Source organism: Leptinotarsa decemlineata, unplaced genomic scaffold (assembly GCF_025532065.1).
Source record: "Leptinotarsa decemlineata unplaced genomic scaffold, Ldec_3_MD MMD2_tig00003557_RagTag_RagTag, whole genome shotgun sequence".
Classification (NCBI taxonomy): Eukaryota; Metazoa; Arthropoda; class Insecta; order Coleoptera; family Chrysomelidae; genus Leptinotarsa; species Leptinotarsa decemlineata.
In genome coordinates this window covers 2,034,071-2,050,081 of record NW_027412590.1, presented here as the reverse complement: position 1 = coordinate 2,050,081, position 16,011 = coordinate 2,034,071, and the positions used below count along the sequence as shown (strand labels likewise).

Sequence of the window (16,011 nt, the reverse complement as noted above, 5' to 3'; positions counted from 1 at the left end):
TTCTTCCAGTTAAACCTAACCCAAACCCAAATTCAAGATTTCAAAATTTATTTATAGGTCATCATTTTTACAGTTTAAATACGAGTATACAGTTTCATCACCCTCGGTGTGAGGATGGATGCACCTAAGTAACTAAAGTATTTGTATTGCGCTTTCCATCTACCACTCAGGGTATTCAATTATATGTAACTATCTTATATCTATACCTATATACATACAGAATTGATGAATATGGGAAATGATGAAGAGCTTGCTGAACATCGTTTAGCCGAATAAATCGAGAAGTTTGGTATTGAACATAATGAATATTTTGATTGATTTTTCCAATTTATTGAGATTGGAATTGTTTCTTGTGCGAACTGACACAAGACTGAATAAAACTGGACCATGATAGAAATAAAAAAAAATACTGGCGAGATCCACGAGCCAAGCGCATGTCACGGGATACTTGCAGCAACAGGCAGACAGATTAGAGGAGTTGGCCAACCTGTAGAAGATCAGTATACACCCTGACAAGAGTCAGGCGATTCTCTTCACTCGCAGGCGAGTACAACCGGAAGGCAACGTCACCTTCAACGGACAAGAGATTTCGTGGACCAACCAAGCGACATACCTGGGGGTCATCCTAGACAGAAAACTAACATTTCAGTCTCACGTACGGCAGATAATCGGAATGGCTAGACATGGCAGACAACGCCTGGCACCAATTATAGGACGCAGAAGCAACATGGGGTTGTAAGTGAAGTTGCTGATGCCCATAATACTGTATGCCTGCACTGCCTGAGGCCAGTGCGCACAAACATACAGAAAGAAGATATAATCGTTTATGAACGCGAACGTAAGGGCCGCAGTAAACGCACCTTACTATATTCTAAACAGATATATATATATATATATATATATATATATATATATATATATATATATATATATATATATATATATATATATATATATATATATATATATATGGTGGTTTGGTTGATTGGTTGATTGGTCATGGAATTATTTTCCAGCAGCTTGACTGCATTAACCTTTCTAGATTTCATATCATTTCTAGAAACATGTGGATTCGTTTTCCGATGGCATTTCAGGTTAGCTTCCCAAATTTCTGCTACCGCAGTTGTCGGTTGATTGGTCAAACCACCAACACTGACATAAAAACTTGGCAAGTTGACTTGGGTGTCACACCAATAGGTGGTTCCACTTATGTTTCGCTTGCGTTTACGCAGCTATTTTTATCAAGTACTTTCTTGGTTTTTTCTCATTTTGTCTTCAATCGAGGACCGCCTGCCCGGTACTGACGATGCCCAATAGGCTGAAACAGCTGTATACCGGTGGCTCTTAAATTGAAATCAATATGGGAATGATCAAAGAGTACTTATCTATTTATTTATATATATATATATATATATATATATATATATATATATATATATATATATATATATATATATATATATATATATATATATATATATATATATCATCACATGAGGTCATTATCGCATGAGGTCATTTAATTTCGATTAAAGTGGTACACTCGACCACCAAAAACGGTAACTAATCTTTTATCAAGTTTTTTACAAACTGTAGGTTTTCGGCTAAATTGAACTGGAAATATTGTGCTTCAACATTGGCTGAGATGAATAGACCTTTAGGGCTTCTTCAAGGTGGCATGCGACAAAATGATATAGCTCTTCGTTTGGGGGTCTCCCAAAGTGTTATCAGTCTATTGTGGCGGCGTTTCCGTGAAACTGGCAGTTCAGCCGAACAACATCCAGGGCGAGGACGCGCTACAACTGCAGTTCAAGACCGATTTTTGGTCTTAACCGCAAAAAGACAACCGACAATCACAGCACCTGAGTTGGTTAACGTGTTGCAGCAGACGCACCAGGTCTGCTGGTTGAAATACTAGAGCAAAAGGCCTTATCATCATTGCCAATTGATGAAGTGTACATAATTAAAAATATGTCAACTTATTCTACACGATTTGGTAAATCAATTTTATTAACTTTGCAAGATGTGAGCAATGATAAATTATTTAAAACATGGCTACCAAAACGTATTTCGTTGCAATTCAGTGATGACGATATATCTTGTATCAACTCATCAGGTGGTAAATATACGATGGTGTATTTAGGACAGAGCCAACAAAGTTTTGCTGGCATGAAAACGCGATCTCTAGTTAAATTCAATATGATTGAATAATAATTGTAATAATTTATAGCGAATTTCTTTAGGTCATAGCTTACAAAGTTTTTTGGTGTGAAAACGCTAACTCTAGTCAAATTCAATATGATTGAATAATAATAGTAATTATAATGAATTTCTTATTGTTTTATTAATATTCATATATTAGATGATAATTATATGGAAATATAAACATTACTAACTTAGTTGAATACACCCACTTTGTAACTACAAGTAAAATGGGAATGTGAGTATTATATCACTGAAAAATTGGAGGTTGCTTATTGTTTTTTTTTATTCGATTTCAGTTCCACCATTTAAAGATGTGGATGCAGTACGCAAGTCAAGATTGGGTCGATGTTGTAGATCTCAAATCATCGGTTCAACATTTGTCGTCTAAATTGAAGGTGTTGGGTGATGGAGCCGAACATGCAAGCAATAATTATGATATGAGTGTATGCTATGATGAAAAACAAATCGAATTATGCCTTCGTGATGCTGAGAAGTATTGGAGTGGTGCAGAAGTTTGTAACAAATTTTTGGATAATGAATTGGAATTGTGGCAACTTTGTGAGGTTATGATTGAACTGAACCTAAGAAGATTCCTGTATAGCCTCCAACCATACTTGCCAGAATGGATTATTCATCACTTTGAATTGAATGATGAAAATCGAGAGGAAATTGAAGATGGTCGCGAAAATGATGATTATGAGGAAGAAGTTATTTTAGATAGTCTGTATGTTCCTGTGAATCATAAATAATGTCAAATAAAAAACTTTGAATTATTTTCATGTTTTATTTATTTAAATCTCATGAAATACAATAGAAAATGATTACAAAACAATAAATATGATATAAAATACAATACATGATATAAGTCAGTTACAAATAAAAAAAAGATCATAAAACAGTATATGATAGAGTGAAAAAAAGTGTCAATATCTGCTATGAACTGAACCATCCAATGCATTGTATGTTAAAACTGTATCATGCAAAATTAATGCATATACTTTAGTGTTGTCTGGAAACTTGGTCTTCCTCGTCTCAAACTCAATCTTTATATCAATAGTTGATGATTTTGTTGCATTCGGTTGATGGGAACAATCGATGACGAATAGTGGATTCTCTCTAAATTGCCCAATGTCCATCAGAGGTTCACTCATATCTTTATCATAATAACTTCGCTGGAAACTCTCAAAAGCATAATAAGCAGGAGCATCAAGTTTTTTATCGAAATTCAAATTCCAACGCTCATATGGATAAACTTCAGAATTCAAGTATACTCGAATACTATTGATATCAGCAGTTGTGAATTTTGTAATATCCTGTGTTCTATCTTCAGATGTGGTAGTACTTTGGAATGCGATGATGACAAAACGAGGAGTTTCCAATGCATTAGTTGTTTTGATGGCCCATATGTCTGAAGAAGTCCCACGTAATGATGGTAGTTCATAGAGGTCCCACATACGATACGCCAACTTGATTTTGGCATTCAGACCGCTTTTGTTTATTCTACTCAAAAGTTTTAGCTTGTGTTTATCATCTGGTACAATATGTCTTATTTTCCATTCGATTTTATTTATTTCCAAATCAGCATCAACCTCACCTATATACGAGTTTTTGAATGATCGAGCGATAATCAAAATCAATTCCTGTTTGGCATTCAAGATACTTTTGTTGTAATCTTCAGCAAAACCCATCAAATATTTCAGTGGTAGTTTTCCACTAAAAACATGACTGTTTGTATCCAAGATATCTTGCTTCAATTGTGAAAGTCCCCAACCAGATGTCAATAATGTGTTAGCATGAGATTGTCCAAATGATATCATGGTTTTCATTGTAGATGTTATCCCAGGTTTTCTAACAACAGCCACTTGTTCACCACCCATTTCATAACGAATTTCGTCAAAGAGAAATGCAATTGCATTATTCGAGAGATAGCATGTTTTCGCTACATCTTTGGGGGTGAATTTACCTTCTATGTAAATGAAGCTGTCGGCAATATCTAGTATAACATCTTGATTATTGATTGCAATTCTGATTTCATCCGAATTCCTGAATAGCGGTGATCCATAGGGCTTATATGTGTGCTCATGTAAACTTATGAGAGAATGATCGAGCACTGGTTCATTGAATATATTCAACTTTTCACTGTTTGTTTCGAGCACCATTGTTATTTTGTCACTTTCAATCCAATCGATTTCAAAAATTTAAGATCACTCACAGACAGAGCGTTATGTGCTAACTGTTTAGCATACACTTGTGGAATGAGCTTCTTTTTATGCACACTTTTCTTTTTATGCACACCTTTCTTTTTGATAGTGCAACTCGTTTGGGATTGTTCAATGCGATTTTGTCTATTGTAAATGAAACCCATAACAACAGTTATTCGATTTTCTTCAATTCCAAAATAATGAAAATCTCTTCTTCACTTCCAAAATCGATAAGGTTATTTTTTTCATCCAAAATACGCACTGTAATGTTGTGAATCAATTGACGACCTTCTGGACTGACAGGCATATATATAATACTGTGTGGTTCTTTAGTAAGATTGTAGCCAGGTTCAACATCAATATCGAATGAGAAAAGAATGTGAGATTCTTCACCATTTATATATGAACCTGATATTATATTGCAATCTAAGCGGATAAGTCTCACAGTTGTAATGTTTATTGGTAATGATGATTCATGTATCTGATTTGGTGGAAATATTCCATGAGCGAACCCCATCATTTCTGCTATAGAATTTGGATGTGTCAGATCAATTTCATATTTGGATCGCATTTCACATTTGAATGTATTATTATTGGCGTGTAGATAGAAAATATCATCTGCAACGACATCATTTGGTTTTTTATCATGAAACAATCTGAACATGATATGTTTCTGTATGACGGCATTGATCTCTTCTATTTCGTAAGCACCACATGGAATTTCAATTGTCAACTTTTGGGGTATCGATGAGTTGTCATTACTGATTCTAAAACTAACTGAGTTATTAGCTTCAGTTATATTATTGATTGTATTGCATCCATAGAATCCCAAAAGTCCTAATCCATTACGACTGTTCCTATCCAATTCAATTGGTGGAAAAAAATCCGCACTCAAGACACTTGTCCCGACAGCTTGTAGCTCGAACTTTCGTGACATGACTGATGAATATTTTGAAACACATTTCAATTTATTATTGTACACAGCAACAGCACATTTGAGACAATTTACACTTTTTGGAAGGTGTTGTATTGTAATAAGTATCATTTTTATTGATACCAATATTCACATCCTCTATATTACAAATACAACACATAGATTTTCGAGGTATAGGACCATCATTAACATCCGAATCTGAATTTTGATCGTGGTGGTGCTCATAACAATATCTATGTTTCATTATATCGATGTCATCTTGCAGATGCTTAGGCAACTTTTCCCAAACATATGCAATCTCATGTGCAACACATGCAAGTATCACTTCCTTAGGCATATTTGCAAGCATCACTTTATCCATTTTTTTCAAGGTACCATATTTTGAAAACATTCTAAGTGAAAACCCCATTCCCTTGATAGCCTCCCGATCCAGTTTTGGTGTTGAATCCATTTTTATTTGGAAAATTATTTAAAGAGAAACTGCAAGCACAAGTGACCACAGAGAACTGTATTAAATTTCTGTTGTCGATCATAGTTATATTTGATTTTTACATTCGAACATTTTCGAAAGAATCGAGTCAATTCCAATGGTGGGGGTAGATCTCCAAAACTATCGAAATATGTGACTTCTTTCCCACATTTTTTATATGCCACCCAATGTGTTCCTGGTCCACTTATTCCATCTAAATTAACGATAGCTGTCTCGTTTTGTTTTGGACCTGAAGATGGTAATCTATCACGCATAAAAACACCACGAAAATGTGGAATTTTCATTTTTTGTGCATAATAACTGAGATCGAGATCAGTAAGAGGCCTCTGAGGTAGGGGTTCAATCAGTTTTTTGTTTTGTTTGTGGCTTTGTATGGTTTTAAATATAGTCCTAAACCTTTACGGTATGGTTTGAGATATATTCCACTTCCGCGTTTGCCTAATGCTACAGCCTCCATGGTTTTATTGTGACGATTGGCTTCCATCAAAGCCGCTCTGCTGGCTTTTGCCGAATTCACGGCCTTGGTAATACCAGCAGCGGCTCCCGCCAAACTTCCTAGTGCGGATAGTCCAGCAAAAATTGGTATCAATGGTAAAAGTCCACCGATCTTGGGAACAGGAATTATGCGTGGTGTGCGGATTTTCTTCTTTCCACCGGCAGCTTTAAGGTATTTACGTGCCGCCTGCAATGCCACAGTTATAGCTTTTTTGCTATTATTCGTCACAAATTGATTCCCACCAGCTTTCTTCAATACATTTCGCACTTTATGGACTATCCCAGCACCAAATGCAACTTTTTTAATATTATTTTTCTTCGATTGTTTCCTCTTACATTTTTTCTTATTGGTACTACAACCCATGCCCATATGTCTTTTCGCTTTCATAATGTTGGTGACAAGTAATGCAGCTGCTCTTTCCCCAATACTCGCGTCCTTTGATTTAACCCTATCCCAAGCGCTGTATTCAAGTTCTTTGTCGGCTAAATGTCTTGCTGCAAGATCAGATGGATGCTTAGAATATTGAATATCGTGTTTTTTGCATTCAATATCTAATTTATTGATTCCAGGATCGTTACGAGCTAAACGTTGTTTCAATTTTGTACCCGGTCCACAGTATTGATATCCTCCAGGTAGATGTAATTCGAAAGGAAGTTTGTTTATTAAATCATTAACAAAACCACAACCTCTTTTAATTTTACGATCACTTTCAATACGTCCGTATCGTTTGATGGTACACATTGAAATGAATAAGCTAATAACATTTGTATAGTCTCCAACCACGGCACGATGCGCATTGTAAAACAGAAAGAAAAGTTTGCTGTAGATAATCTAGATGAGAAATTTGGGTGTGGATTGAATGGACAGAGAGTATTCAGACATGGTCCACTACTTCCATCATCAGTTCGAGGACTCATTATAGGACCTTCAAATTGTGGAAAGACGAATGCAATGATATCACTATTAACACATCCACAAGGATTGAGATTTAGAAATGTGTATCTCTATTCGAAGTCACTCAATCAACCTAAATATCAGTACTTGCGAAGTGTTTTGGAACCTATAAAAGGATTAGGTTTTTATACATTCAGCAATAATGCAGAAATAGTGGAACCCTCCGACGCTAAGCCTAATTCTGTTTTCATTTTCGATGATGTGATATGTGAAAAGCAAGATATTATTAGATCATATTTCTGTATGGGACGTCATAAGGATGTTGATTGTTTTTATCTAGCACAGACATATTCACGGGTACCCAAACAGTTAGTGCGTGACAATACCAATTTCATTATAATGTTCAAACAAGATGAGACGAATTTACATCACATTTATTCAGATCATGTTTCACCCGATGTAACATTCAAACAATTCCAATTGATGTGTGTTAAATGCTGGGAGGATCAATATGGATTTCTAGTAATTGATAAGGATAGAAAAATAGATGAAGGTAGATATCGCAAAGGATTCGATAGTTTTATATACCCATGATCTTGTTTTTGAAACTTATTCGATCACTGAATATTGTAGAGGTCACTTCATCAACGAATTGAGCTATAATTTAAAAAGGGCATTATGAATACAAAAAACGATTCTGAACATAAAAACAATGAAATGAATTTGAAACGTCAACTAGTAGAGACAACAGAAGCTGTCAGACAGAAATTCAACTCTATCAAGAATGATAATATTAAAAATCGTTCGACACTTGAAAGATTGTATGAGCCCATAATGAAACCATTGAATGTTTTATCATCAAACGCTACTTCTAAATCAGCAGTGTTATCACCAAATCGTGGATCTGTTCAATCTACTTCAAATTATCCCATGAGTACTCCAATAGGAAGAAAACAATCTTTTGATGGTGTATCATCTGTGAATAGTGACACGAGCACACTTCAAGACGATATGAGAACAACTCTATTCGAAACACCATCATCGTCCCACATCGATTCCTCGGATCCTGACATCTCACCTGTTATGAATGAAAGTGGTGAAGATGTTTTGATGAAACATTTGAATAATGTAAAATCTAGAAATCCAGCATATGATGGAACATTTGGCGTACGTATGGATCCAATTACACAAAAGCTGAAAATGGGAAGTCTAGTGGTACATTTCAAAGATGGAAACATTTCATTTTGGGATGCTAATAAAGTGAAAAAATATGAATGCGCAGGTAGTCCAGAATTATATGATATGATCTTTTTGAAGAATCCACAAGATGTTGATAATGAAGAAACTCGTCAAGTATATTCCAAAATATTGAAAATAACGAATGCTCCATATAAACAATATCATCTGAAGAATGGTTTTAAAAATACAAATTCTAAAAAATTTCGTGAAGTCATCAAACCACTATTAGACTCACGACAATATCCAATTAGGAGTAGAAGTAAAATTGGTGGAGCACTCAAACGAGTGAAAATGGAGAAAACATATAATTCTAAACCTGCGAATTATGTGTACTGGAATTCACCGAAAGAGTTAGTTGCTCGCCTACGACTATTGGTAGCATCAAAGTCAGCTGGACATACCGGACATGATAATGAAATAATTTCAATAATTGAAGAATTACGTGAAGAAGGTATACTATATTAATATATATCCACAAGTAATGATCACTGTCACATCATCATTCAATGCAGTAACATTATCACTTTTTTTCTCTTTAATCATATTGAAATAGAATGACTAATGAAGTAAGTGATATCAAACGACAAGTTGTTAATGAATTACATAGACCTGCAAGACGTAATTTTCGTAGAAGAATAACTACCATCAAAGGTTTTGCAGATCTATGGCAAATAGATCTAGCTGAACTACAACCTTATGCAAAAAGTAATAAAGGATACCGATATATACTTGTAGTAATTGATTGTTACTCAAAATATCTATGGACTGTGCCAGTTAAAGATAAAACAGGTAGTACAATAACTAATGCAATGAAATATGTACTGAAGAAAGCCAAATTTTCCCCTAAACATATACAAAGTGATCAAGGGAAAGAATTTTTTAATAGAAGCTTCTCATCTCTCATGCGAGAATATAATATCAATCATTATTCAACATTCAGCACAAAGAAGGCAGCTATAGCAGAAAGAGTGATTCGTACAATAAAGGCATGGCTCTACAAGGAATTTTCGATGAGAGGTCACCACAAATGGCTTGATATTCTTCCAATTATAACTAGTAGATATAATAATAAAGTTCATCGTACAATAGGTATGGCACCCATCAATGTTGATTCAACAACAAAATTGAAATTCAAGGGTATCAATGGAATTGGAGGAAGACAAAGTAAACCCAAATTCCAATTGAATGATATTGTACGTATAAGTAAATACAAAAATATTTTTGAAAAGTCTTACACTGCGAATTTTACCACGGAGCTATTCAAGATTGTTAAAATTAATAAAACCATCCCAACGACTTATAATCTTGAAGATATGAATGAACAGCCGATTAGAGGATGTTTTTACGAAGAAGAGTTATTACGAACCGAGAATCCTGACGTATATCTGATTGAGAAGGTGTTGAAGAGAAGAAAAAATAAAGTATATGTAAAGTGGTTAGGTCTTCCTAGCGAACAAAATTCTTGGATTGATGAATCAAATATGGTTTAAATGTATCCAATAGTGACTTTTATGAATAAAGTAATATTGAAGTTCATTATTGTTTTCATTTCAATTATAAGTATGTGAATTGAAAAATATTGCAGCGGTAAACATTGCCCCAGCCATTCGCAATGTTCTGTGTATACCAAACCAAATTAATTGTATACTCCATTCCCGCTTATATTTTTCAACTCACGATATTGAAAACACATTATCATTCCCAAAACTAATCGCCGTCACTTTGAAATGCAGTATACAACTCTTTTTGCCAATTATCTCTCACTGATAATGCCGTCTCATAAAGCTTAGTCGACTGCTCAAGCTCAGCCTGAGCTTGCATTCTCGAACGTTGATGGAATTGCTTATCTTTACCTATTTTTGAACGGAGTTCATCAGCATCTTTAGACATTCTAGCCAATTCAACCTTCGCTAATGCAATCTTGGCATCTAATGCTTCAAGAGTTTCATTATTAGCATTAATAGCTCGCTCACTCTTTTCAAGTTCAGCAATAGTCATCTGTGCCTTTACAAGACGGTATTTTGCTTTCCTTTTCATTTCCCCAAACCGATGGAGGGGACTGAAAGAAGATAGCGGTTCAGCTTTCAAATCACTCTTCATTTCTTTAGGAGTACCTTTTGGCTTCCTCTTCGATCTGTCACTTTTCGTTGCGGGTTTTTTCTGTCGCACAACACTTTTGGATTCTTTCTTTTCTTTAAAGTCAGTGACAATCGATGAAGATGCCTTAGTAACCTTCCTCTTGATTGTTCTAGATTTCTTATCAACACCAAGAGGAAGGGTAGATGAAGAGTGTTTGAGTGATGATAATTGCGAAACGATCGGATTTTCAATAATAATTTGCTCATTTGGTTCTGGCACATCTGCAAAGTTAACGAAGTCGTTAATATCAAAATCATTTATCGAATCTTGACTGGATAAATGTAATACTGGAATATTTTCAAAATCAGTCTGATCGATATCAATAAGTGGTGAACCATCTTCAGCAATCAATAGCGGCATAGAGCTCATGATTATTAAGGTCTGAGGAATGATATGTGATAGCAATAGAATGTGGATAGGAAAGGTGATGATGTTACTGAGACCTCACCATTTATAGAAGAAAATAAACTAGCGCATGCGCTCTTTCATCAACTGGCACATGCGCTCTCTCACTAAACTATTCACGCATGTAACAATCTTTGTCATTTAAGAGGAAAACTTTGTGTTGCATGCATGTATTTTTAAATGTTAGAAAATAATACAAATAAATTCAAAATATATATATATATATATATTTATTAATAATAGAGGACAATAACGATAATAAAAAATATAAAATGAAAAATGTTAATATGTCTCTGTGGATGTGGAACGTTCTTTGACTCTATTCCTCAATAGTTGTTGCTCGTGCGTCAAACACCAACATTGAAAAAAATGGATTCTCCTATTGGGGTAGAGTTGACCAACCTTCTCACACAGATCCCAAGTACTTCTACATGCATTGCATACATGATTCCAACAATTCATGGAATATGTATCACAACGCAAACAACGTTGCAGTGGAGTTGGAACGGCAGCACAGGTACCGCAAATATTTCTACAGATACCTATATTGTTGAATATTATAGGTTCGGAACACTTCAGACACTGTAACTGTTGTTGACGATAATCCGATTTTGTTCGCTTCGGTGGATGAGAAGGAGGCGATAGTTGAATCCGCAACACGCAATCACTACACATACCAGTACATGGATTGATTGAATCCTTAGGTCTACTTATTTGACAAAAGTAGCACACAATAGCCCCTGCAATCATCATTGGGTAGACACACACTTTTGGTTTTTCATTCCACTCTTTTGGAAACGGCATTTTACTAATTCGATTAGAAATATTAAGAGATGACTTACAGAAACTCTGAATGCTCTCTCCTACACCTACGATCTCTATTTATACAAATCAACATCATGTGAAAGTATAGTGGGATAACTTCTCCTACTATTCCACTCTAAACGAGTCAAGTGGGAGTCGCATCACCTCCTATATAAGTCGACTTGCAAACCTAGAGTTCATTCATTCACTCTCTACAACTGTGAGCAAACAACAACAAGATGAATTCTGCAAAAATAAATGCTGCATTAAATAGAATATCTGCTGTTGATGAAAACAATTGGATAGACGAATCAGATGATGAGGATGTCAATGTTCCGCTAGAGGAAGTGATAGTTGAAGCAGAAGATGTTGGAGTCGATGAAGATGAGATAGACGAAGATGAAAACGAGGCCAACCAAAGCGACGAAGATGATGACGTGATGGAGTTTGAGAGGGTCATGGATGAAGAAGGAGATGATGAAGGGATAGAAGCTGACACAACTGAAGGCGATGGTGCTTTGAGGATCGGTATGCGAACGCTCAATGTCAGTGAGACACTGGAAGATCCCTTGGATTTGTATTGTGCAATGGATGCATACGTATTGATCAGCACAATAGATGGAGAGAACAAAAAACTATGTTGGTGCTGCTTTCGGTTTTATTCGCATAGAAACAATAATGGAGGGTGGTATGCCCATGTCAACACCCACAACACTGTCTCAATTATGGAAATGGGACAGAATTGGTGTGAAGCTTGCGAGAGGCCACTAACAAACTTCACCCGAGTATCTACATGTATTATATGTAATAATGTCCAACCTGTGGCACAATAACCGTGGACCTACTGGTCAAAAAAAAACAACAGCCCTTTTCAGGGCTACATTATTCACACAAACAGTAGTTAGTTGTATTAGTATTCATAGATTATATGACAAATGAATACTTTGACTAATAAAAGTCTAAGTAATTTGTTAGTCTTTGAATATCTATACATTATATGACAAATAAATTACTACTTTGACTGAAAAGTCGATATTTGGAATTTGATAGTCATTGAATATCTATGCATATGATGAGTACTACTTTAAATGAAAGTTGAAGTTGGCATTTTGTCAATCATTGTATGCATATAATGATGAATACTTTTACATACATACATTTTGTTTGAAACTATAATGTTAACAATGGTATGAACCTGTTTCTGTTTGAAAGTATAATGATAGCTCTGAAAAGAGCTATTTTTTTTTATTGTTTCAGTCTTCAATTGTAGCCCTGAAAAGGGCTGTTTTTTTTATTAATCCATGCAATGGTATGGACTAACGCTCCTCATCATCATCAGAAACAATGATGATTGTATCATCATCTGTATCTGATGATATACTGATGATGTCATCCTCATAATCATCTGAATCAGACGATATACTAATGGAATCATCATTAGCATAATTATCTAGCTCGTTATCCTCTAGATCGTCTAACTCATTGACATCCATCTCTAACTCTGCCTCTACTTCCTCTTGCATACCTTCTTCCATACGTGCCGGGAAATCATCAGGTAGATCATAGATACGTTGCAGCATTTGTGCAAAATTTGTACTGAAATGATCGAACGTTGAATCTATTCCATGTACCTGGATGGGGCCTGTACTCGTCATAGAACACTCTGGTACACTCATCGGTTCGGTGGTGGAATCAGCACTCGACATTGTGGAAGAATGATATAGAACTGGGATTGATGCTTTATTTATATTGGAAAAAAAAGGAGGGGGTGAAGTGTAAATGTAGAACAATTCAGTGTTTGAAATTCGAAAGCAATAAGAATGACAATTTTCTTGAAATTCTAAGTGATTATTATTATGAGAAACTCTGAGTGATTATTATAAAAAAAACTAATAAGGGAGAGGGAAAAAGACACTGCCCCAACCTCGCAGTGCCTCGTGTACACCAACCAAAAAGTGTGTACTCCGTGGAAGGAAAGGAAAGGAATAGAAAGGATGGGAGAAATGAGGAAACGATTACATATCATCGTCTGAATTCAGGACTTCATCAATCAGGATAGGGGATGGTGGAGGACTATCATCGGACTCATTGTCAGCGTCACCGTCATCATCGTCATCGCTGTCGTCGTCGTCTTTGTTTCCGGACTGTGTATCCCATTCGTAATCATTCCGCCAATCATAGGGATCTGGATAATCCCCATCAGACAGGTCCGCTTGATCGGTTCCAGTAACGTGAAGCACTTGTATCCGATCATCATAAATTATGTCATCATAATTCATCGAGTGAGGTGCCGTCGTGGAGGTAACGAAACCTTCATGGATAGAAGCCCAGTAAGGATGTTGATGCGCTGGGTCACTGTACGGCTCAGTAGTTGAATCAGGTTCCATGTTGAAGGTGGCTGATCAACTGAATATTCCAACAGATAATTCCTACTTTTATACTTTTGAAAGGGAGTGGGGGAGGAGTGGGGAGGAGAGGGGATTAAGTGGGAATGAATTTCAAAAATGACATGAGCTATATTCCATGAAAGAGAAAATTGAAAATACTATATGAATTATATGAAATATACTTATTGATTTCATTATGAAACATATTTTCTTCCCAAGAGATTATTTACAATAGATTAGAGAACACAAAAATTGATGTGAGGTATTTGCATAGAAGAACTTGTAATTGAAATAAAAAAAGGAAATAATAATGAGACGAAGTGAAGAAAAATGCTCCAACCATCGCATTGTTCAATGTGTACCAAACCAAAACAATGTACACCCTTAATTTCACTTCTTTTTTTTATTTTATTTTTATTTCCTAAAATTACAAACATAAACTTAAAACTATCTTAATTAAATATTCCTAACTAACCTAAAACTAATCTTACTACACTTACACTTAATCTATGGGAAAGTTTTTATAAAAGTCACTAACTTTTTATAAGTCTCTATCGAAGAGGTATCTGCTTCACACTTTTTCTCCAGAGATGCATACTTCCGATCTAGTTCGGCTATTACTTTTTCTGCTTCCCTCCGTCGGTTAACAATTTCAGCCATTTCGCGCTTCCTTTTAACCAACGCGGCCTCACTAGCTCGAGAAGCATGTTCTGCTTCCTTACATCTCTGTAGAAAACTGTCCAACATTTCACTAACCTCTCCGATAGGCTGTCGCACTTGTGGCACTAACACTTCAGGATTCGTCACCGGTGTTGCCAGCATCGGCGAAAGCGGCACCACCGACGGAGTGAATACGATGGGAGCCTCCTCCGATGGGGACAATACAACTGGTGGCTCCTCCGGAGAAGGCGCCCTAGGTTGTTCCACTACTGCTGCGGGTGGTGTGGAGGGCCTTAAGCTGTTTGGAGCGGTCGACCAACTACCTGCATAAGGATTAGTCCTATTGCAAGTAGCTCGGTACTTAGAAATAGGACCAACCTTCGCTGCAGGTCGTTGGCAAACCTTCTTTACAGGCCTGACTTCCTCCTCCTCCTCGAATAAGTCAGGGCTGGTGGATCTGCACCTAACTCGCGAAGTGGATGCCTTCTCCTGCTCTGTCATAGGCATGATGGATGCCACAGCGTTATTTAATTCCTGAGTGTTGGATGCCATTCTAAAAATGTAAAATAATACGAAGTTAGTAGATGTAAAAAATTAAAGTACATTGTTAACTTACTCAAACTTAGCTCCTCGTCGTATAGTACACTGCTTCTGGTTGAGTATGGCTGGACTGCTCTGGATGACTGGAGTTGTCGTACTGAATGTAGAAGAACGTGCTCCTCGGGGTATCAACATCATTGGGAGTGGAGGGAATGAGGTGGGGGCGTGCATGCGCAATGGTTGGAATATGGTGGGGCGAGAAATGGTAGGAAGTGGGCGGGGTGAGCAATGGTGGGAAAAAAGCGGGCCGCGCTCCGCGCGGCTTACGCCCCAATTCGCTACCGCGCGCCGGCGCGGTGGCCCCCCACCCACCACCCCGAGGGGAAGGAAGGGGGGTGGGGGTGGGGGGCGGCGGGGCCGCGCTACGCGCGGCCCCGCCGCCCCCCACCCCCACCCGCGCGCTTCGCGCGCCGTGAAACCTAACCTAACCTAACACCTATGACCCTAACCTACTGTATGTATTAATCTAATCTAACCTAACGCGGGAGTAAATTCACCATGTTGGTTCAATTAATACGTCATCTGTTGGTTTTGGTTTTGGTTCTATTATTCTAACA

General features: G+C 36.7%; 1 protein-coding gene across 1 annotated transcript; it reads right to left on the bottom strand.

The window, feature by feature from the left end:
- Positions 1-14,622: 14,622 nt before the first annotated feature.
- LOC141483499 (uncharacterized) lies at positions 14,623-15,711 on the bottom strand. Its single transcript, XM_074178176.1, has 2 exons — positions 15,471-15,711; positions 14,623-15,407 (listed from the first exon to the last, which is right to left on the bottom strand). The coding sequence occupies exons 1-2, from the start codon at positions 15,623-15,625 to the stop codon at positions 14,702-14,704; spliced, it is 861 nt and encodes a 286-aa protein (XP_074034277.1). The 5' UTR covers positions 15,626-15,711; the 3' UTR covers positions 14,623-14,701.
- Between the last annotated feature and the right edge of the window lie 300 nt (positions 15,712-16,011).

What these genes read in the sequence shown, in the direction of transcription:
- LOC141483499 (XM_074178176.1), bottom strand. Translation starts at nt 15,625, where the DNA reads ATGCACGCCCCCACCTCATTCCCTCCACTCCCAATGATGTTGATACCC. An exon ending in CGACGAGGAGCTAAGTTTGA is followed by an intron (nt 15,408 to 15,470) that starts GTAAGTTAACAA and finishes TTACATTTTTAG; the next exon opens with AATGGCATCCAACACTCAGG.